The sequence below is a fragment of the Haplochromis burtoni genome, unplaced genomic scaffold (genome assembly GCF_018398535.1).
Source record: "Haplochromis burtoni strain Fernald_Lab_line unplaced genomic scaffold, NCSU_Asbu1 Contig_334, whole genome shotgun sequence".
Lineage (NCBI taxonomy): Eukaryota > Metazoa > Chordata > Actinopteri > Cichliformes > Cichlidae > Haplochromis > Haplochromis burtoni.
The window spans coordinates 466527-484374 of NW_024582695.1; the positions used below are offsets into that span (position 1 = coordinate 466527).

The 17848-nt window shown below is 39.1% G+C and overlaps 1 protein-coding gene across 1 annotated transcript in view; it reads left to right on the top strand.

Annotated features, from left to right (window-relative positions):
* grin2aa (glutamate receptor, ionotropic, N-methyl D-aspartate 2A, a) overlaps window positions 1–17848 on the top strand; it is a 171751-nt gene that overhangs the window by 103370 nt on the left and 50533 nt on the right. The window contains exon 3 of the mRNA XM_005942459.3: window positions 13764–13930. Coding sequence (XP_005942521.1) covers window positions 13764–13930 — 167 coding nt within the window. The remainder of the gene's footprint in view (window positions 1–13763; window positions 13931–17848) is intronic.

Consider the following 17848-nt stretch of genomic DNA (forward strand, 5'->3'; position numbering starts at 1 on the left):
GAACCAGGGAGACTGAGTACAGGGGGAGATGACAGAAACAACTAAGAAATAAGGACTAAACAGCAACCTAGGAATTAACTAGATTGAAAATGAATGCAAAAATACATAAAACTCAAACACTGGGTCACACGACCCAGTACCGTGACACTGTTGCTTTAAGACCTTCCTTCCTTTAACCAAGATCTGTCTATTTTCTCCCAAACAGAAGCACTGCCTCCTTCACTTGTCATTGTGGAGCTTCTAAAAACAAACCATAAACCTATCATTTCTCATTCTTAATTGGAAATGGCATATTCTGAAATCCAGTCCACACAGTATAAGAACAAACACCACACATGCTGGAGCACAAGGTTTATTTGGTAAACTGCCTGCTTATTGTCGGACGTACATGTAATCAGGGATTTAGCCTTACTAATACAAGCTGTGTGAAACACGCCTTGTTAACAAAGCTACAGGAAGTGAAGGAAAGGCTTTTGGTGTTCTGAAAACAGGTATGAAGAGCATGAGGTAGATCTATGTAACTTTTGGACACCACATGCTTATTGACTTACAGTAGGTCTTGTCAATCACAATTGGAACATACTCAGGACAGTTGTCCTTTGTGACTACAATAACTGCCATCATTTACAAAATAGACTGCATGTCTTAGTTAATGTGGCCTAAAAAGTGTGAATGAGCCCATAAATTTATCAGGAAGGCTTTTACTTAGATCTGTCTTTATTCAAAACGGGCCAGTGTCTGACAGTGTTTAATATAAGTAGAAGTCTTTTTGCAGCCAGCTATGTCGCATAAAAAATACATTAAAAAGTGCACATTTAAGGCACTTCTATGGAAGCCATTTCCGCCACAAAAAAACGATATCCATAACTCAAAATTTTGAGTTCTATTTCTTGAAATTTTGATGTAGATTACTCAAGATTTTGAGAAAAGTAACTCAAAATTTTGAGTTAGCACTGCCAATCAGTAATCTACGTGAATGACATCATTTCCTTGTTACCAGGAAGCTGAAGTCCTCAGCTACAAATGCTACAGCTAAGCTACAGTTGTGAATGCACACATTGCTGAGTATTTTCAGCGTGGCTTCACAAATGATTAGCTGAATGTTATTAGCTGAATCATGGCGTTACTATCGGCAAACGCACTCTCGAAAGGGCCAATTTGTTGCTATACATTGGTAGCTTATGATACGGTTTTGAGTGAGCATTCCTCTGAGCCAAATCCTTCCGGATAACAAGAAAATCAAGTCATTCATGTAGATCACAGACTGGCAATGCTAAGAGTTACTTTTCTCAAAATTTTGAGTTAATAAGTCAAAATTCCGAGTTGTTTTTGTCAAAATTTTGAGTTAATAAGAATAACTGTGTGTGCGCGTGTGTGTGTTAAGAATATAACTCAAAATATTGTGAAAGATAACTCGAAATTTCAAGTTATAGATATTTTGTGGCAGAAACGGGCTTCCATATAGAGCAGGGCGATATGACCAAAAATATTTATCACGATATAGATTTGAAAATTTGCGATAACGATATAACTGACGATAATTGACACTAGACAAAATACTTTACAACTCCACAATTTTATTAGTGCAAAAAACAAAAAACAAAACATGTATTTTCACTTAAACATGTTTTTTTGCATTAAAGTTATATAAAAACGTAACAGTACAAATGCAAATTCCTTGCTGACAGTTTAACCAAAAAGCATTTCCAGTAGAAACTGGCCGACATATCCTCAGCATGACCAAGTATAATATCCACAAAACTTAAAAAGAGCTTATACACACACAATACAGTAATATTATGTTGAAGCACCGTATGTATCACTCCGCGAGGCGCCTACCTAAGATAGCCGTAATGCGCCGACAATCCATCAAGCGTGCAGGTTCGTAGCTTAGCAAAGTCGTACAAAAACATTTTCGAGCGCCGTGTACATAAAATTGTTTCGAGGTCAGTAAACACAACCAGAATTCAAACATAAGGCACACGGGATTATAAGGGGCACTGTCGATTTTCAGAAAAATCAAATGATTGATTTTAAGTGTGCCGTATTTACCAAAAAACACAGTAATAATGACGGCCCGCTAGCATGCTCTACCAAAAATAGTGCTTTGTTGTGTATCTGACGGACGAAAGCTAAACCAGTTCCACACCACTGAAGTTGCAGCATTTTTACAAACCAATTCTGGTTCATCCGTTTCATTCAACAATCCGCTTTCGCCCTTGTCATTCTCTGTCGCCGCCATGCCTTTTTCGCCATGTGCGTATGAAAACAAAGGCACTGCGCACGCGCGTTTTACCCATATTCTATCGTGATATTTCATTTTCTTGTCGTTGCCCAACATTATACCGGTATTACCATGAACGGTATGATATGGCCCAGCCCTACTTCCATACACTCCCATGTTGGCAATGTTAAAAAAAAATAATGTTGAAGATTTTACGACTGCCAAGTTTTCTGGACTGTTTCCCCTGTTTGTAAAATGGCTTGCAACAGTAGATAGAATGATAAAGAACATCTTAGCTACATTGCCCGTTTTCTTCACCAAAACTAGTTAAAATCCATTTGGTGTTATTTGTGGGACAGGAAGCTGCATTTACTGTCTTGTGCTGCTCAGAGTAGCGTTGGGTCCTACCTGAGATCATATTGATGGAAACCATATTAAGGTGCTCTTCTCTCTGTGACATCAAACATAGCCACGAGCTCATTATTCAAAACTTCGGTCACATGCACGATATGGATCCATATGTATATGTGAGAGAAAATAAGAAAAAACATATTTCTACTTTAAAGACAAATGTGTGGGTGGAAGAGGAGTTGAACAGTGCTCCTGTGAAAGATGAAAGAGAAACATTTCCTTCATTGCAAACCAAGTTTTTCCTGGCTGGTCAATGACAGGATGTGATTAAGGACGATGATCAACATTTCTGAAAAAGCTCTTTTATTTGTATTGGGATGAGGGGAGCAATATAACTTTAATGGCTGTCATAACAAATTATCATCTCTATTTCTCTTGGTATATGGTCTAGAAAACTTGTTGATTACTATATTTTAGATCTGATAGTAGCTGTTCCTGCTGCTTCCTTTCATTAGATCAAACACCGCTGTGTCATTAGAACACATAAAACTGACTGATGTAGATATTTCATCTCACTCGGAAGAAATAACAGAAAAAAACATTCAATGCCTAACTGTCACTGTACCACCTTCAACGCTGTATATAGAACTATGTCTATATATATGTCTCCCTGCTTCATCCCATTATATTTCTTACTTCATCATCACCTTTTAATTTTTCTGCTTGTTTTCTCTTTTTCCCCCCTCTTGCTCTCTGCCATTGTTGCTGCCTTCCCCTCATCTGTCTTTCTGCCACTCATTCCATCCATTCCTCCTGCCCTCCCTGCTCTGTGTCATCCTCTTCAAAGTAGGTCTCTTGGTGTCAGTAGCTGTCGGTGGCAGCGGTGATGAATCACTGATACTGCCAGCATAGTTAGCAGTGACCATGGCAGCTGACTGATGCATCTCTGTGGGGGAAACTATCAGCACATTATGCGGTATTGATTTGCCTCCATATAGTTGTATGTCAGAGTAGGAGGAGGTTATGTGATGGGGGATGAGGCATGCTCTTTTTCACTATCTTATGTTTTAGCATATAGGTTTTGTGATTAAAGTGTGAGAAAATCTTTTATAAATGATGATGATGATGATGATGGCGATTTTGTGTAGATCAATTTTTCACACATTAATTTTCTTTTAAGCACCATTTATACCTGTGTCGCTGTTGTAGCTACACACTGTGTCTCTAGTGTGTAGTTACAATATCTAGCAAGATGCACATCAGATTACAGCAGATGCTTTCAGAATGTGTGTGTTTTTTTCTAACAACACAAATAACAATCCCATATAGATAGTCATTTAATTATTAGCAAGTACCCAATAGTCTCATTAGCCATCTTTTAAGTTATTTGGATAGTGGCTAGTGGCTAAGGCTAATGATGAAACGATAATGTTAATGCTGCTAGGCGGCAAATATTGTCACTACATTATCACTTTAACAGAATAACGCAAATATTTGTGTCTAAAATGTGTTATGATTCTCTTAAAATCCCAGATTTAAGCAGAGAAAATGCTAGCATTAACTAAACAGAAACAGTGGCAGACTGAGAAAACAATTCCATCTGATTAACAATGAAAATCAGATGGAGAAGCACAGAATGACCCCAGCCAGCATAAAAATATTATTGGCTTTTTTGGTTTTTAGCTTTTTTGCACTACATTAGAGAACCTAAAATTATGTTGTCATAAATATTACTTTTTGGACCGTTCTAATCTAATGTGGTATTGAAAGTAGTAATGAGTTTGAAATTCAAGTATCCTGAAAACAATAGTATAGATTAAAGTATGTCCAAAGTACCAAAACTTCAGCAACTAAGCCTTTATAGAACTTAAAACTGTGAATAATTTTTATGACACAGTTGTTATGAATGAACGTTTTTAAATTTCTGCTCTAATTTTGATCATTTCAGCATATGAATCTGTGAGGAGTGACATATTTTTGGAGTCAGTCCCAAGTGGCTGTGCAAGAAATTGCTGTTTGGGGCACATTTTCTTCATTTCTCAGCCCTGGAGGTGGCTGCTTTCATAAAACCCTCAACCAGAAAGCAAAAAACACGAGATTTAATCTGTGAGATTTACCACCAAATGGAAGTTACAGTATACAGAATGTGATCAGTTCCATTTGACAGCTGCACGACTATGCTCTTTATGACTTGCCTCACTTGAATGTAAAAAAAATATCTGCACACATTAAAACAAGTGTTGGAAGAGATGCAATTGGATTCAGCTACCAATGAACTCTGGGTAAAAAACATCCTAATCCAAATTTTTAGGTATTGGTTTAGACAGTCTTAAGCTATCCGTTTTGAGCCGGCTATGCTAATTTGCACTGGCTGATTTGTCCCTATTTATCCGAGCTTGCATTGCTTCAACTCCAGCTGAAAGATCAAACTTTCTGTTATATACCTAAAGGTAAATCTGAGGTATCCTAATGTTGTTCCTGAAAACATGCCATTAAACTAAAAATGATTTCACACCAGTTATATATTCATGCTCCCCCAAGTCATCTCAGCCTTTCTTCTGGGCTGTTTTACGACTCCATAAATGTAGGTCTAGGGTGTTTTGTTCCTGGGTAAATCTGGCCTTTGAGGCCTTTGATTTCCTTGTTTTTCCTGGGTAGTGGGTGTTCTTCCATTCTGTTTGAGCTGAGGTTTATATTATGTTGTTTGTGTCTTTGGAATAAACTCAGCATGATACACAGCCCTCTGGCACAGATACACGCACACACAAACAAGACTTATCTCCTTACCTTGAGTAGACGTGTGCAAGACGCGCATGCTTGCGTGCACAAACATCGTAATGCGACCACACAATGTGTGCCATTTGTGAGTTATGTGTTTGCGTGCAGCTTTCTTGTGCATTATAATTTCCTAATAAACAGCTCTTAAACTTTACAGTTTTATATCTCCCTCTTTTTTATTTTCTTTGCATTGTACCAAACTCTCGTGTTAAACGCTTCCCGTTCTTTAAAACTCTTTAAGGCGACTGCACACTAAGTGCTTCCACACAGGATTACTTTATTCAGTACTTGGAAAGAAAACATGTTTCAACAAGTAATCCTTACAAAGAGGTTTCTTGTCAAAATATTACTTATGTGTTCAATAAGGGCGTGCAGCGACTTCCTAATTCAAAAATCCTATTTTATTGTGATTAGCACCACAGCTCATGTGGTGGGAATTTTTTGGTGTTATGTTTGTTTTCATTTAAAAGAACGAGGTAAGACGTAAGCCAAGAAACTAAGGATTTATTTAAAAAAAAGAAAAAGATAACTGAAGGGTGCAAAACTAGGAAGGAGAAGAAGAAAACGAAAACCTAAAATAGTAAGAAAATAATGGAGGGAAAGACGGAAATTAGGCAACTAGGTACACAGCAAAAATACCGGGACTAATTATGATGGTTATGGCTGCTGATTTTGGCAATTTTCGATAGTGATGATAATTTTCATAATGATCTCCACATTTTCTGTCTGTGTGGCAGGTGTGAAAATGCACAGTCTGTCAAAGCAGAGTGAGAGCAGAGATAATAGTGCCGAGATAAATAACAAGCCGGGCTGTGGTGGGGGAAGATGCCACTGTAATCAGATTACTACATTTTTGCGTGATTCCTCTCCCCACTTGCAAACATCTGTCACATCAGACTTTTTCTTTTATGCCTTATTTTAAGGACACTCAGCAAGGTCCAAAAAAAAGTTTACAGAAATAACAAGGCTTTTCTTTTTCAGTGACATCTTATGCGGCTGTTCATTTTTAATAAGAGGATTTTTAAGGTAAAATGTTAAATTACCCTCCAAGAATTGAGGATGGCTGTTTCTGCTTAGGTGTAAGATTTGGTTCCCAGAGGAGGGTAGCAGCATATTGGCTTTATTAGAAGAGATAGGGAGTGAGTGGGAGAGGGCAAGATGGATAGAGGGAGGTGAGAACAGACAGGGCCTCTGGATGGAGCGCTAACGAAAAAGAAAGGAAGACATAGAGAGGAAGATATTGGACTTATTAGAGAAGAGAGTGAGTGGGAGAAGAGGGCAAGCACAGGGAGACAAATGGAAAGAGAAAGAGGAAGGGAGAGAGAGGATAGGGAGAGAGGGAATGGGAGGGAGGGAGGGATGATGTTATTTTGTCAGTGTTTCCCCGTGGGGACTCGATTGCTTGTTAAAAAGTCCTGACAGAAGAACCACAGCAATAATACACACGTACACAAACATACACGCGTGCACACGGGCAGTGTTCCTGTGTGCTAAACTTCCAGTAGGTCTCTGTTCCCCCTCTGTGTGCATGTGTGTGTGTGTGCGTGTATGTGTGTGTGTGTGTTATCTGCTAAACTGGACTGCATTCACGCCAAAAATATTCCTCTGTGACGTCAAATACAGCCTCGCTCTCTGTCTGTGTGTGTAGCCGCTATTGCAGTTGAAGGCTACTGTTTCCCTACAATTATTATCCAACACAAACAAAGGATGTATGCCTCCCCCCACTCGTTCACACCACAGCACATCAACAGCCTTTAAAAGCGTACTTTCTTATTCAGAGTGCCTCGCAGAGATCTGCTTATTGTTTTAAAATACTGTGATCGTGTAAATCCCAAAGAAATGTTTGCATATTTGTTAGCCAGTTTCGGTAGAACAATGTGCCGTGAGTAGAAAGACATTTCTAAAGTTCAATGTTCAATTTGAGACTATAAGGAAACCCTGAAGAGCCTTACTTTGTAGAATCTCATATAGGTTTATGTGCAGCTTTGATTCTACTAAAGAACTTTTTTAAAATATCATCTGTAATGGATGTACATTCAGCAGCCACTTTGTTAGTTACACATTGCTAGTAACAGGTTGAACCCCCTTTGCCTTCAGAACTTATTCAATTCTTTTTGGCACAGATTCAACAAAGTGGTGGAAATATTTCTCAGAGATTTTGGTTTATATTGACATGACATAACCAGATCCCAAGAGTGATCTGTTGGAGAGATCTGGTGACTGGAGAGGACATTTGAGAGGACTTCAAACTGTTCAAGAAATCATTTCCAAGTGAGCTGAGCTTTTTTGACATGGAGGATTACCCAGCTGAAACCAGTGATTACAACTGGGTACAATTGTACAATTTTTGTGAACTCATGTGCATTAAACCCTCAGTTTTCTGTTTCAAATGACAGGAGTTGCACCTGGTCTCTTTCAAGGTTCGACTTGTTGTGCATTCAGCGACATTTTTCTCCATGCCTTGGTTGCAATAAGTGGTTATTTGATTTACTGTTGCTTTCTTACAAACTTGAAGCAGTCTAGCCATTCTTCTCTGACATCAACAAAGCATTTTCACCCAGAGACTTGCTGCTCAATGGATATTTTTCTTTTTCAGACCGTTCTCTGTAAACCCTAGAGATGGATGTGTGTAAAAATCCCAGCAGATCAAACCAGGCCATCTGGCACCAACAACCACACGAGGTTCACGGTCACTTAAATCACCTTTCATCCCCATTTAGATGCTCAATTTGAACTTTATTACTTTGTTTTATCAGTGTCTACCTACATGCTTTGAGTTGCTGTCATTCTCTGATTAGATTTGAATTAATTCACAGTTCATCAAAGGCACAACAGTAGCAACCATTCAAATGGTTAGCTCTCTATTCTTTACTGAAAAAACAATACAGTGTTTGTTATGCTAATTTTTTTTCCTATTAGAAGACAAAAACAGTTTACATAAGCCAGTAGAAATATAGTTTTTGAAGCAGTGCAACAGAAAAGGAAGAGCTTGGCGTTTTTTTTGTCTGATATGCTCATTTTGCCAGTGACTCAAAGACGTTGGGCATGGGATTTAATGAAAAGTTACCTTAGCAACTTGAAAAGAAATATTTGATTTTATATTGCTGAAAAAATAAATTCATTTTTTTATAAAGTTTAAAAAAAAGTAAATGGTGATACCAGATAATTGGGGTAGGGAGTCGACAAAGAAGACAATTTAAAAACCATTAGCAGGTGGACAGACGAACATTGATGATCTTGTTAGGGAAAAGCATCTGTAATTGGGTGAGATGTATTAAGCAGGTACTACAGTCTCCTAAATGGCTTAAATTCTATAACATTGGACTCCATATTACTTTTAAAGCATACAGTTAGACATTACTATAGCCCTGTGGTGTTATTGCTGTTGTTTACATACAGACTGGTAAAAGACTTACATTTATGCAATAATCAGATATACTCTGTTCTTAATAAAGTGATGGTATATACTGTTTGTGAATGTTCAAGCGGTCAGTGGTCAGCGCTGCCTGCTCAGTTTTTCCTCCTTTGTTTTTCGACAGCTATTTTTGTGCCTGTTTATATTTAGCAAGTGGCCACTGAGGAATTTTTGTCATATCAGTGTGTTTCTCCTCCCATGAACCCAGCAGATAGCTAGCTATCTATGGTTAATATGTGATATAAAGATAGGTATGACACCCCCTTTATGATAAATGCAGATTTTGGTGTGCTTGTTTTCTACGTTATCAGGCCTTTTGTCTAGGTGAGCCTCACAATCTCAACTCACAATACACACTTATCTCTGTGTGTGCATTTCTGAGCGTTATATGTATCTGTATGTGTGTATGTGTGTATGTCATAAGACTAGACAGTGCAAGATGCTATCAGCAGTAGAGGATATGAGGACTACTATTTATAACTCCCCTCTCAGTCTCAATAGACACACTGTCCTGCCCCGTGGGGTAGGTGCATGTTTGTTGTGTGCATCGCTGTTGTCGTGTTTGAGTGCATGCAACAGAGTGCGAAATTTAAGAGTGGATGGAGACCAGGAATGTGGCAGACAGGGGCGAAAGGGAACGAGCTGTGAGTGACAGCCTGTGCGTTAATTTGCGCGCACGCACGGGTGTTTTTGTGTGTGCGGACACCACTAGCTCAAGGTTTGAGTGGAAAGCAAAGACATGTCACACTTGACAAGGGTGAAATGAGAGGAAATGATTGGCTGTTTTCTGATGTCACGGATTGTGAGCTGTCCTAATTAGAAACAGTCATACACTGCTTATTCACTTCAACAGCCTCCTCTCCACTGCTCTGCCCATTCCCTCTGTAGTGTATTCTTCTCTCTGCCCTCTAGCTTTCCTTTCTGTTTGTGTCTGACTGATTTCATGTATGTGGGAGTTTTTCTGCCTGCAGTCTCCAGTGGTGCTTTAAACATAAACTTTCTTTTTCTTCAAGATCTCTTTTATTAAAATACCAATTTTTAAGACTACCAAAGTCTGGTTTGCAATGTTCTCATTGCACTTGTTTCTGTTTATGCTCGTAAAATGATATGAAGCCCAGCCTAAACCCAGTCAGTTCCTATGTGCAGTTGGCTTCTGCTGGGATTGTAAAATATCATTTCCCTGAATCTGCTATTATGAGATTCAGGGAAATTAAAGAGACACGATTTGGCTTACATGAATGAATACAGGCACAAGCCTCACTTGACACCAGCAAGGAGTAATTATTTTAGGGAAAAGGGAGATTTTTGGGTACTTTCCTCTCCTGGGAAGCCTTAAAGCTTGAATTCCTTCAGATGGGCAGAAACAAGCAAAAAAAAAAAAAGCACACTCTTAAAGTGCAGACACGCATGTATACACAACATATCAGTGGATCAGAGGTCTTGGGAGATTATTCATAACCAGTGTTAGCTTTTGCCAAATTAATTTTGCATAAATGTCGCCTTTGGCATCATTATACTTTTCCTGTCTAGAAAAAAAATGCATTTTGAAATTTGATGTTTTTCCAAGGAGTTAAATTGCTCCTTTATGGGTGAGAAAGTTCCTGGAAATCTATTATGCTGAAAAATGCATTGTCCTCAACAAAAGTTACTGTGGAACAAAAAGTATGAGAGCAGCATGATTACCATTAGCAGTGTATGGCACAGTAGCTCAAAAACACACTGCCGGCAAATATGTTGACAGATGGTTTCCACTAGTTGTATGTCTAAGCCAAAACAAGTCAAAAAAGCAAAAACACTGTTCCTTATCTAATTTATCCATATTCACCAACACATAACTACCAGTACCAGACCTTTATATGTTTACATCCTTTTGTATAATGCAGGAAAGCGTGGGAGAATCGGCTGCTGCCGTGATGAAGACAGGGAGTGACAAGTCTTATAGCATGATCTCCCTCCTGTCCCACCATGCTCAAGCATCGCTTCAGTTTCTACCCCATTAGAACATACAATAGAGCGCCGAGCTGCACAGAGAGTCTCTGAAGAACACTCAAATCTGAGTATAGTGAGCCAGCCTCACATACAGATACAATACCATTAAAAAGCACTCAAGCGTCTCGATATAGGGAGAAGAGTCTCACTCGTTTTCTCATTCTCCAACACTGACCCAAATAATGCAAACAGTGAATTCCCGCATTATTCGGAGGCTATCAAGACAGTAGAAAAGAAAACGATAGATTGTGCAGAGGCGATGAAATTACATGCAGTGCTCGATATGGTTACAAAAGCCATCCAGTGCTTTCTGCTGGTGTCTCTTTTTATTCTCACAATGCGTTTTCAATATATTGTACAAAACCTACCCTATAGAGAAATGCAACTTTACCTGCAGGAAATTGGTGATACGCCAATACCCTGTAACCTAATAGAAGAGAGGCTTATAGGAATAGAAAGTACTTGATATGTTTAATTGATGCAGCTGACTAGTTCCATACATTTAGTTATTAAAATCTCACATAATCAATCCGTGTTCCTGATAGGGGGGAAAAAACGTGAGTACTAATTACATCTAAACCTGCTGCAGCTTATCAGTCATTGTAGTTAAAGTGTCTGACTACTTGACCCTTTTAAATATTATTAAATGAAGCCAAATGTAGTATACTTATTCTTGGGAAAGTGTGATCAGAGCCTACAGGTGGATGCTATTTGTTAAAATAAATATTAAAATGGTGAATATATGAATATGAATATGGCTGTGTAGTGTATATCTGAGCCAGAAAATTGTACAGTAGTGTGTGAGTACTTTCCACAGCTGTGTATTTTCACTCATTGTAGCAAAACACAAAGTGAGTCGAGATCAGGTTGAACAAAGTATAGATCTGACTGTGATGGATTTCTAGTAACAGCACAAAATGAAATTTGGACCTTTACATTACCCTTTCATACATGTCATGGCTGAAATACAGAATAAGATAAGTGGTGCGGTGCCACAGTAATCAGTGTCCCAACCTGAGAATATAGAGAGATTTTATGGTAAGCTAGTGAGTAGCATAAGCATCTAAGTGAGTTTTACGGTGGCCCTGAGGGGTCAAACTCACTCCAAAACTAAGGGAAAAAAAACCCAAAACGTACAAAACACAACAGAAGTATTTTTGGGGGACAACAACATGTTGGAAGAGTTGCCAAAGTGACAAGCTAACAGCAAGTGGCTAATAGCAATCATATGTTTACAGTGTTATATGAATTATGCAATTAAAACACACATTACCTGCATTTTTTTCTCCCTAACAACACAGATGAATCCTCTGCTTCTATTAAGCCGGTCTCAGTGCAGTACTTATATTAATAGTTTGGTTTTCTGTCACTTCCACATCTTGTCCGTCACAATATTGTCTCCCCCGAAAACACGTTTTTTCAGATTTTTTTTCTACTTCCTTTGTGTTTTAATTAACTTTTTTTTTTCATGTGCTTTTGCAGCATTTTTCTTTTGCTGGTGTTTTCTTATGTTGCGGTTCAGTTTGACTTCTCAGGGCCACCGTAAGTTTTCCATTCACAATGCATTTGGGAGTAATGAAATGGAATAACAGTACAGCGTCTGAAGAAGTTACTCAACAGCTTCTGCTTGATTATGGTAGAACCCGATTGAGAAGCCATCATCACTACCAAAGGCCACCATAACCCCAGTAATAATAACAATAATGGCAGTTTGTTTAGTTAAAATGATAATTACATGTTGTAATGATAGTCACCTCTTTGGGCACAGCAAATTGCCCATCCGTATTTTTATTTAGTTTTTTATGGGTGCAGGGTTTGGAATGATTTTTGACCTTTTTTAGGTCTCTCTAAAGGTCTCTTCAAAACTGATTAGACTTGACTGTTGCGGCATATGGGATTGAGGCTAATGTTCGGCCCTATTACAATATGCAGTGACTCAGAGCATTATGGTTGCTGTTTCACTTTTTTTTTTTTTCAACTTTAGCTACACTGTGGATAAATTACGGTAGAAGCAGGCCGCGGGCAGTGTGTACTAGCAAAGTGTGCCTTTATGTGTCAGTTTGTGTAACCGTGTGCAGCGCATTTATTAATTTTGAGGTGTGAGCCCAGTGTTTTGTTCTGTTTCTTAGCCTTTATGGTTTTCGGGTTGTTTTTTTTCCCCAAGCTGTCAGGTTGCAGCTTTACAAACACACACACAGACAGAGGAGACCTCCACACAACCCTGCCTCAATCATAATAAGAGAACCAAGTGACACAGAACAAGTGGTGTCAAGATAAGGTGTGTGTGAACTCTCTGACATTTCAAGGTAACAGAAAAGCACAAAGACCGTGCAATACTCAGCCAAAGACAAGGTAACACATTTGCTCGTCCACACTTTTTGCAATGCTACACTCTTTTTAATTCTTCGCTGCTTTCTCTAATTTCACATCATTTAATAGTCCACTATAATGAGTCATTTTAAATACAGCATAAATGAATAGAGGTAATTTGTCCATCTATAATTGTGCTTGTCTGCGCTGTCCAAGCTAATGTCTGAGTTTGGCTGAATTAAATGGCAAATGATTCTCAGTCAGGTTTAATGGAGTGAATATGAGCGACTTGGAGTGAATGCAACCCTTGTTCCTCAGAACCATGCCCACAGAGTTCTGCAGCCTGGTCTGTACCGCACCAATCCAATCTGGTCTTAATTGAATTGTTCTGAGGCCCTCATCCATATATTTCCTCTGCAAGAAACTTATTACTCTCAATCTCTGTATGCATGTTTGAGTGTGTATGTGTGTGGGTGAGCAACTGAGAGAGTCTGTCTACTCATATTGTGCCAAGATTTAAATGGCTTGTTGCTGATTGATGTTTCCGAGATGCATCACCTATTCCAAGTTCGAATAGGTGGTGGACTAATCTGAAAAGTGCAACCGCCCCCCCAAAATAACAAAAAAAAACCCAGTACAGATAGTCTAATGAATATTCAGCTAATCTTGTGTCTCTGTGTTTCTCTTTGTTCCTAGGATGTGAAGTCAACGTTCTTCCAGTTTGGTGCCTCCATCCAACAGGAGGCTCTGCTCATGCTGAACATCATGGAGGAGTATGACTGGCACATCTTTTCCATAGTCACATCAAAGTTCCCAGGCTACCAGGAATTCATCAACATCTTGAAAACTACTGTGGACAACAGGTTAGAACAATACTGTGGTGTGTTCTCAGTTCAATTCAATTCAATTTTATTTATACAGCGCCAAATCACATATTGTTAGATAGACCCTACAATTAATCAACAGAGAAAGCCCCAGCAATCATATGACCCCCTATGAACAAGCGCTCTGGCGATAGTAGGAAAAACTCCCTTTTAACAGGAAGAAACCTCCAGCAAACCAGGCTCAGGTTGGGGCAGCCTACACCTATTGCAGTGTAACTAAGGGAGGATTCAGGGTCACGTGATCCAGCCCTATATGTTCTAGCAAAAATGAAAGTTTTAAGCCTGATCTTAAAAGTAAAGAGCGTGTCAATCTCCTGAATCACAACTGGAAGCTGGTTCCACAGATGAGTGACCTGTTCTTCGTGCTTGCATTGTTTTTCCCTATATGTTTTTAATCCTTTCACCATGAACTGGGGCTGTTAACTCCACTGCTGCTGCTGGGTATAGTACAGGAAATGCCTCCCACCCTCAGGGTTAGTTATCCCCCTACAACTGGCTGTGGGACCAGTCTGCCACTGCCACTCTGTATTTATGGTTATTGAAGGCTCACAGGATTAGTAGCCCACAGTGCACACATCCGACCTGGGTATTTTCTGGCTAGTCAGCTGCCTATTGGGCTACCTGTTTTATCATAACAGGACCATTTGCTTGTCTCAAAGATTAAAGCATGCAGGCAGTGCACTGAAACATCAAATGGCTCATTAAATCAGTTACCGGTATGCTGTTTGTTTTGATATGTGGCAATTATCCAACCATTTAGTTTTTGTAACGCTATTAAGTGTGTTACATAACACAAAATATTAAATGACATTAAGGTTTGCAGGTATTAATTAAATTAAAGTTTCAGAAGTGGAACTCACGATGATAATCATAGCGATAATTATGATTTCTAATTTTATGATAATAGTGGATGCAAACTTTCTCTCACGCATACACAATGTTTTTCTAAAAAACATTTGTTAAAACAAGTGATGCAGTTTCTGATTTTGATTGCATTTTAGATCAGTAACTTGATTAAATGTTTTTCGGGGGAGTTTCTGGAGGTGTTGAGTTGACCCAGAAGCCCCTCATTTGCAATAAAGTAGCCTAGACTTTAACTTTATGCTGATTAGAAGCCAACCACTCAGTGTGCATTCCCTCAGAACACAACACACTGCAGTGCTACCAGAATGCAGGGCATTAAAAAAAAATACCTGACCGTTTTTTCAACCTGTTTCTCTCTAAAAGAGTGAGCAGGTGGGTTTCCACTGCTAATCATTTAAGTGTCCCCAATCCTCACACAGCATGTTACAGGATTATCAAAGCATTAACCAACCCTGCCAACTCAGTCTTTTAACTAGAAACACTTTCAATGTATTAAAATTAACAACATCAAAATTACATTACACCAGTAGAAGACTAGATGAATTGAAGTACATCCATTGTGCTCTTCAAAAATATCCAGCCTAAAAGAATTTCGTAAGCATCCTTTCAGTGAATGGGGATGATAAGTAGGTTTACTGCGCGTGCAGGTTGGCTGTTTGCCACACCTTTAGGTCATTCTGACTGATGGTGCTTGTTTCAGCGGAGAGAAAGAGGAAAGTACAGCATGCCATAATTTTGGGCAAAAATGGTCATATTAATGATACATGTTCAGCACTGTGGAGATGTAGGCAAGGACTGGTGCCTGTACCTGTGATATATTCAAGCTCACCTGAGGTCTTTCTCATCAGCAGTTACTCTTAATGTCAGACGCAGCAGGGATTCAACAGCTTCTCCTACTCTATGCTTTGTTGATGATAACTAAAGCAGTTTAATTACAGGCAGCAGGTGACAGACATGTTTAATACATTCATATGGAGAGAAAGGAAACTTAAAATCCCAGTGTCTGTATTTGTACCTTTGAGAAGTGATCTTGACTTCAGTGCTACTTTTAGCTGCCCCCTTGTCACAAGGGGTCACCACAGCAAGCAGCTCTACACGTTTGATTTGGCAGAGTTTTATGCCAAATGCCCTTTTTTGACACCATCCCATGTCTACAGCTATATTACACAAAACCTGTCTGTTTGGTTGTCTCCAAATTCCTCCTACATGATCAGGAGTTAGGCAAGCTAACTTGGCATACAGGTACATTTCAGAGCTCAGAAGGTTTTTATCTTCAACAGAGATTACGATGTCATCGTGCTGCTTAGCAGCAACCTACCAACAGGTTAAATGAGGACACGTAACACATTACAAGAGCGTTGTATCATTTTAACTTCATGATAACAACATCTAATTTAGCAAATATTGACTGCTGAGATCACCAAATGTTTATACTATCAATATTACATTAAATCATTTGACACCTTAACTTATGACATCAGGTTTAATGTATTTAGGGTCTATATTAACAGTTTAATGTTGGATAAATGACTGGATAAGCATGCTTAAAGGCAAGGGGCTTTTAAGCCATTTGATTTAGTCCAGGCTATAAAATTCATTTTATGCACTTTTATCAGGTCCATTTTATTAAGATGTAGATTAAACAATGAGACATATGAAGGTGTAATCAGAATGGAAGTTCAGTTCTTAGGTGATCTTTTACTACGTGGATCTATATTCAGTTTTAAAAACATGTATATACCATTTTTTCATTATATGTTTAATGGAAGTGAACAGATGAGTGATGTATCACAGTTATTTTGACCATGAATAGTAGACGTGGTCCCTTAATCATACACACAGAAGATATAAACACATTTTAATTTAAATAAACCCCATGTTTATCTTTAAAACAACCTCTTTTGCCTCTTTTTACTTTTTTCAAAGTGTTAAACAGTTGAAACCAGGGCGTGTATTTTCTCATCTCAGCTGAGTGCAGGTGGGCAGGTGGTCTCTCTGTGTAATCTGCAGATTAAAGGAGTTTGCATTGAGTTTTTGGATGGGAATGTAAATGAGCTGGACCAATAGAGACCGGTATGTTCTCCATCGTCTCAAACACAGAATATGGTGTTATCTATTTCAATTAAGGAGACCGATGCATAACTAAAGAGCATCCTGAAGAAACCCCCCCCAACATTAGATGTGACTATCAACTTCTATTTACTGTTTACTTATAATATAGCATTCAGCAGCATGTACTGTGTCTTTTTCCTTGGGTGTGTATGTGTGTACTTGTCTGCATGTGGATCATTTTCTCTCTATTAGCTTTGTCATCTGGGACAAGTAACCTGTCATCACTTTGAAAAGCAAGAAGAGGCCAGGAAGTCCCAAATCACTCTCATGTTACACCACCTGTCCGCTGAAGGGTCCTACACAATCGTTAACTGCCATCTTTGCCCTATCGTGTGTCACACTTTGTATTCCTCACTCTCTCTTGTGTATGTGTGTGTTTTTGTGCGTGTGTGTGTGTGTGTGTGTGTGTGTGTGTGTGTGTGTGTGTAAAAGGGTGTCTGTCTTGGCAATCACACCCAGGCCCCACTGGGCTATTAATTACCTTCTCTGTAACATGGCATCTGCTGAGAGAAAACGATAGAGCGAGCACTGCCAACATGGACATCGCTGCTCTCTCTCTGTCTCTTGTCTCAGTGGACCCCAGCTGCAGGCTTGCTCTGCGCTTATTGGATTCTATCTACATGTATGATTGATTCAACACCTGAACTGTGCTTTTCATGACAAGCGGGCCAAGCACACAAACACAGAGTCAGACACGCACACACACGTTCTACAGAGAAAAGCACCCCAGCTGGCAAATATTTAACCAACCATGAGACTCGCTAAGATGCCCGCTCTGTTCAAGTAGGTTGGGACATTTTCTGAGCAGCTGTTGGATTTGCTGTTCTGGAAGAGAAAAAAAGATATGGGTTTTCTTTTCTTTTAAAAGACGAGTCAAACATGTGCGTCTGTGTGTGTCTGTGTTTGAGTGTGCCTGGCTTT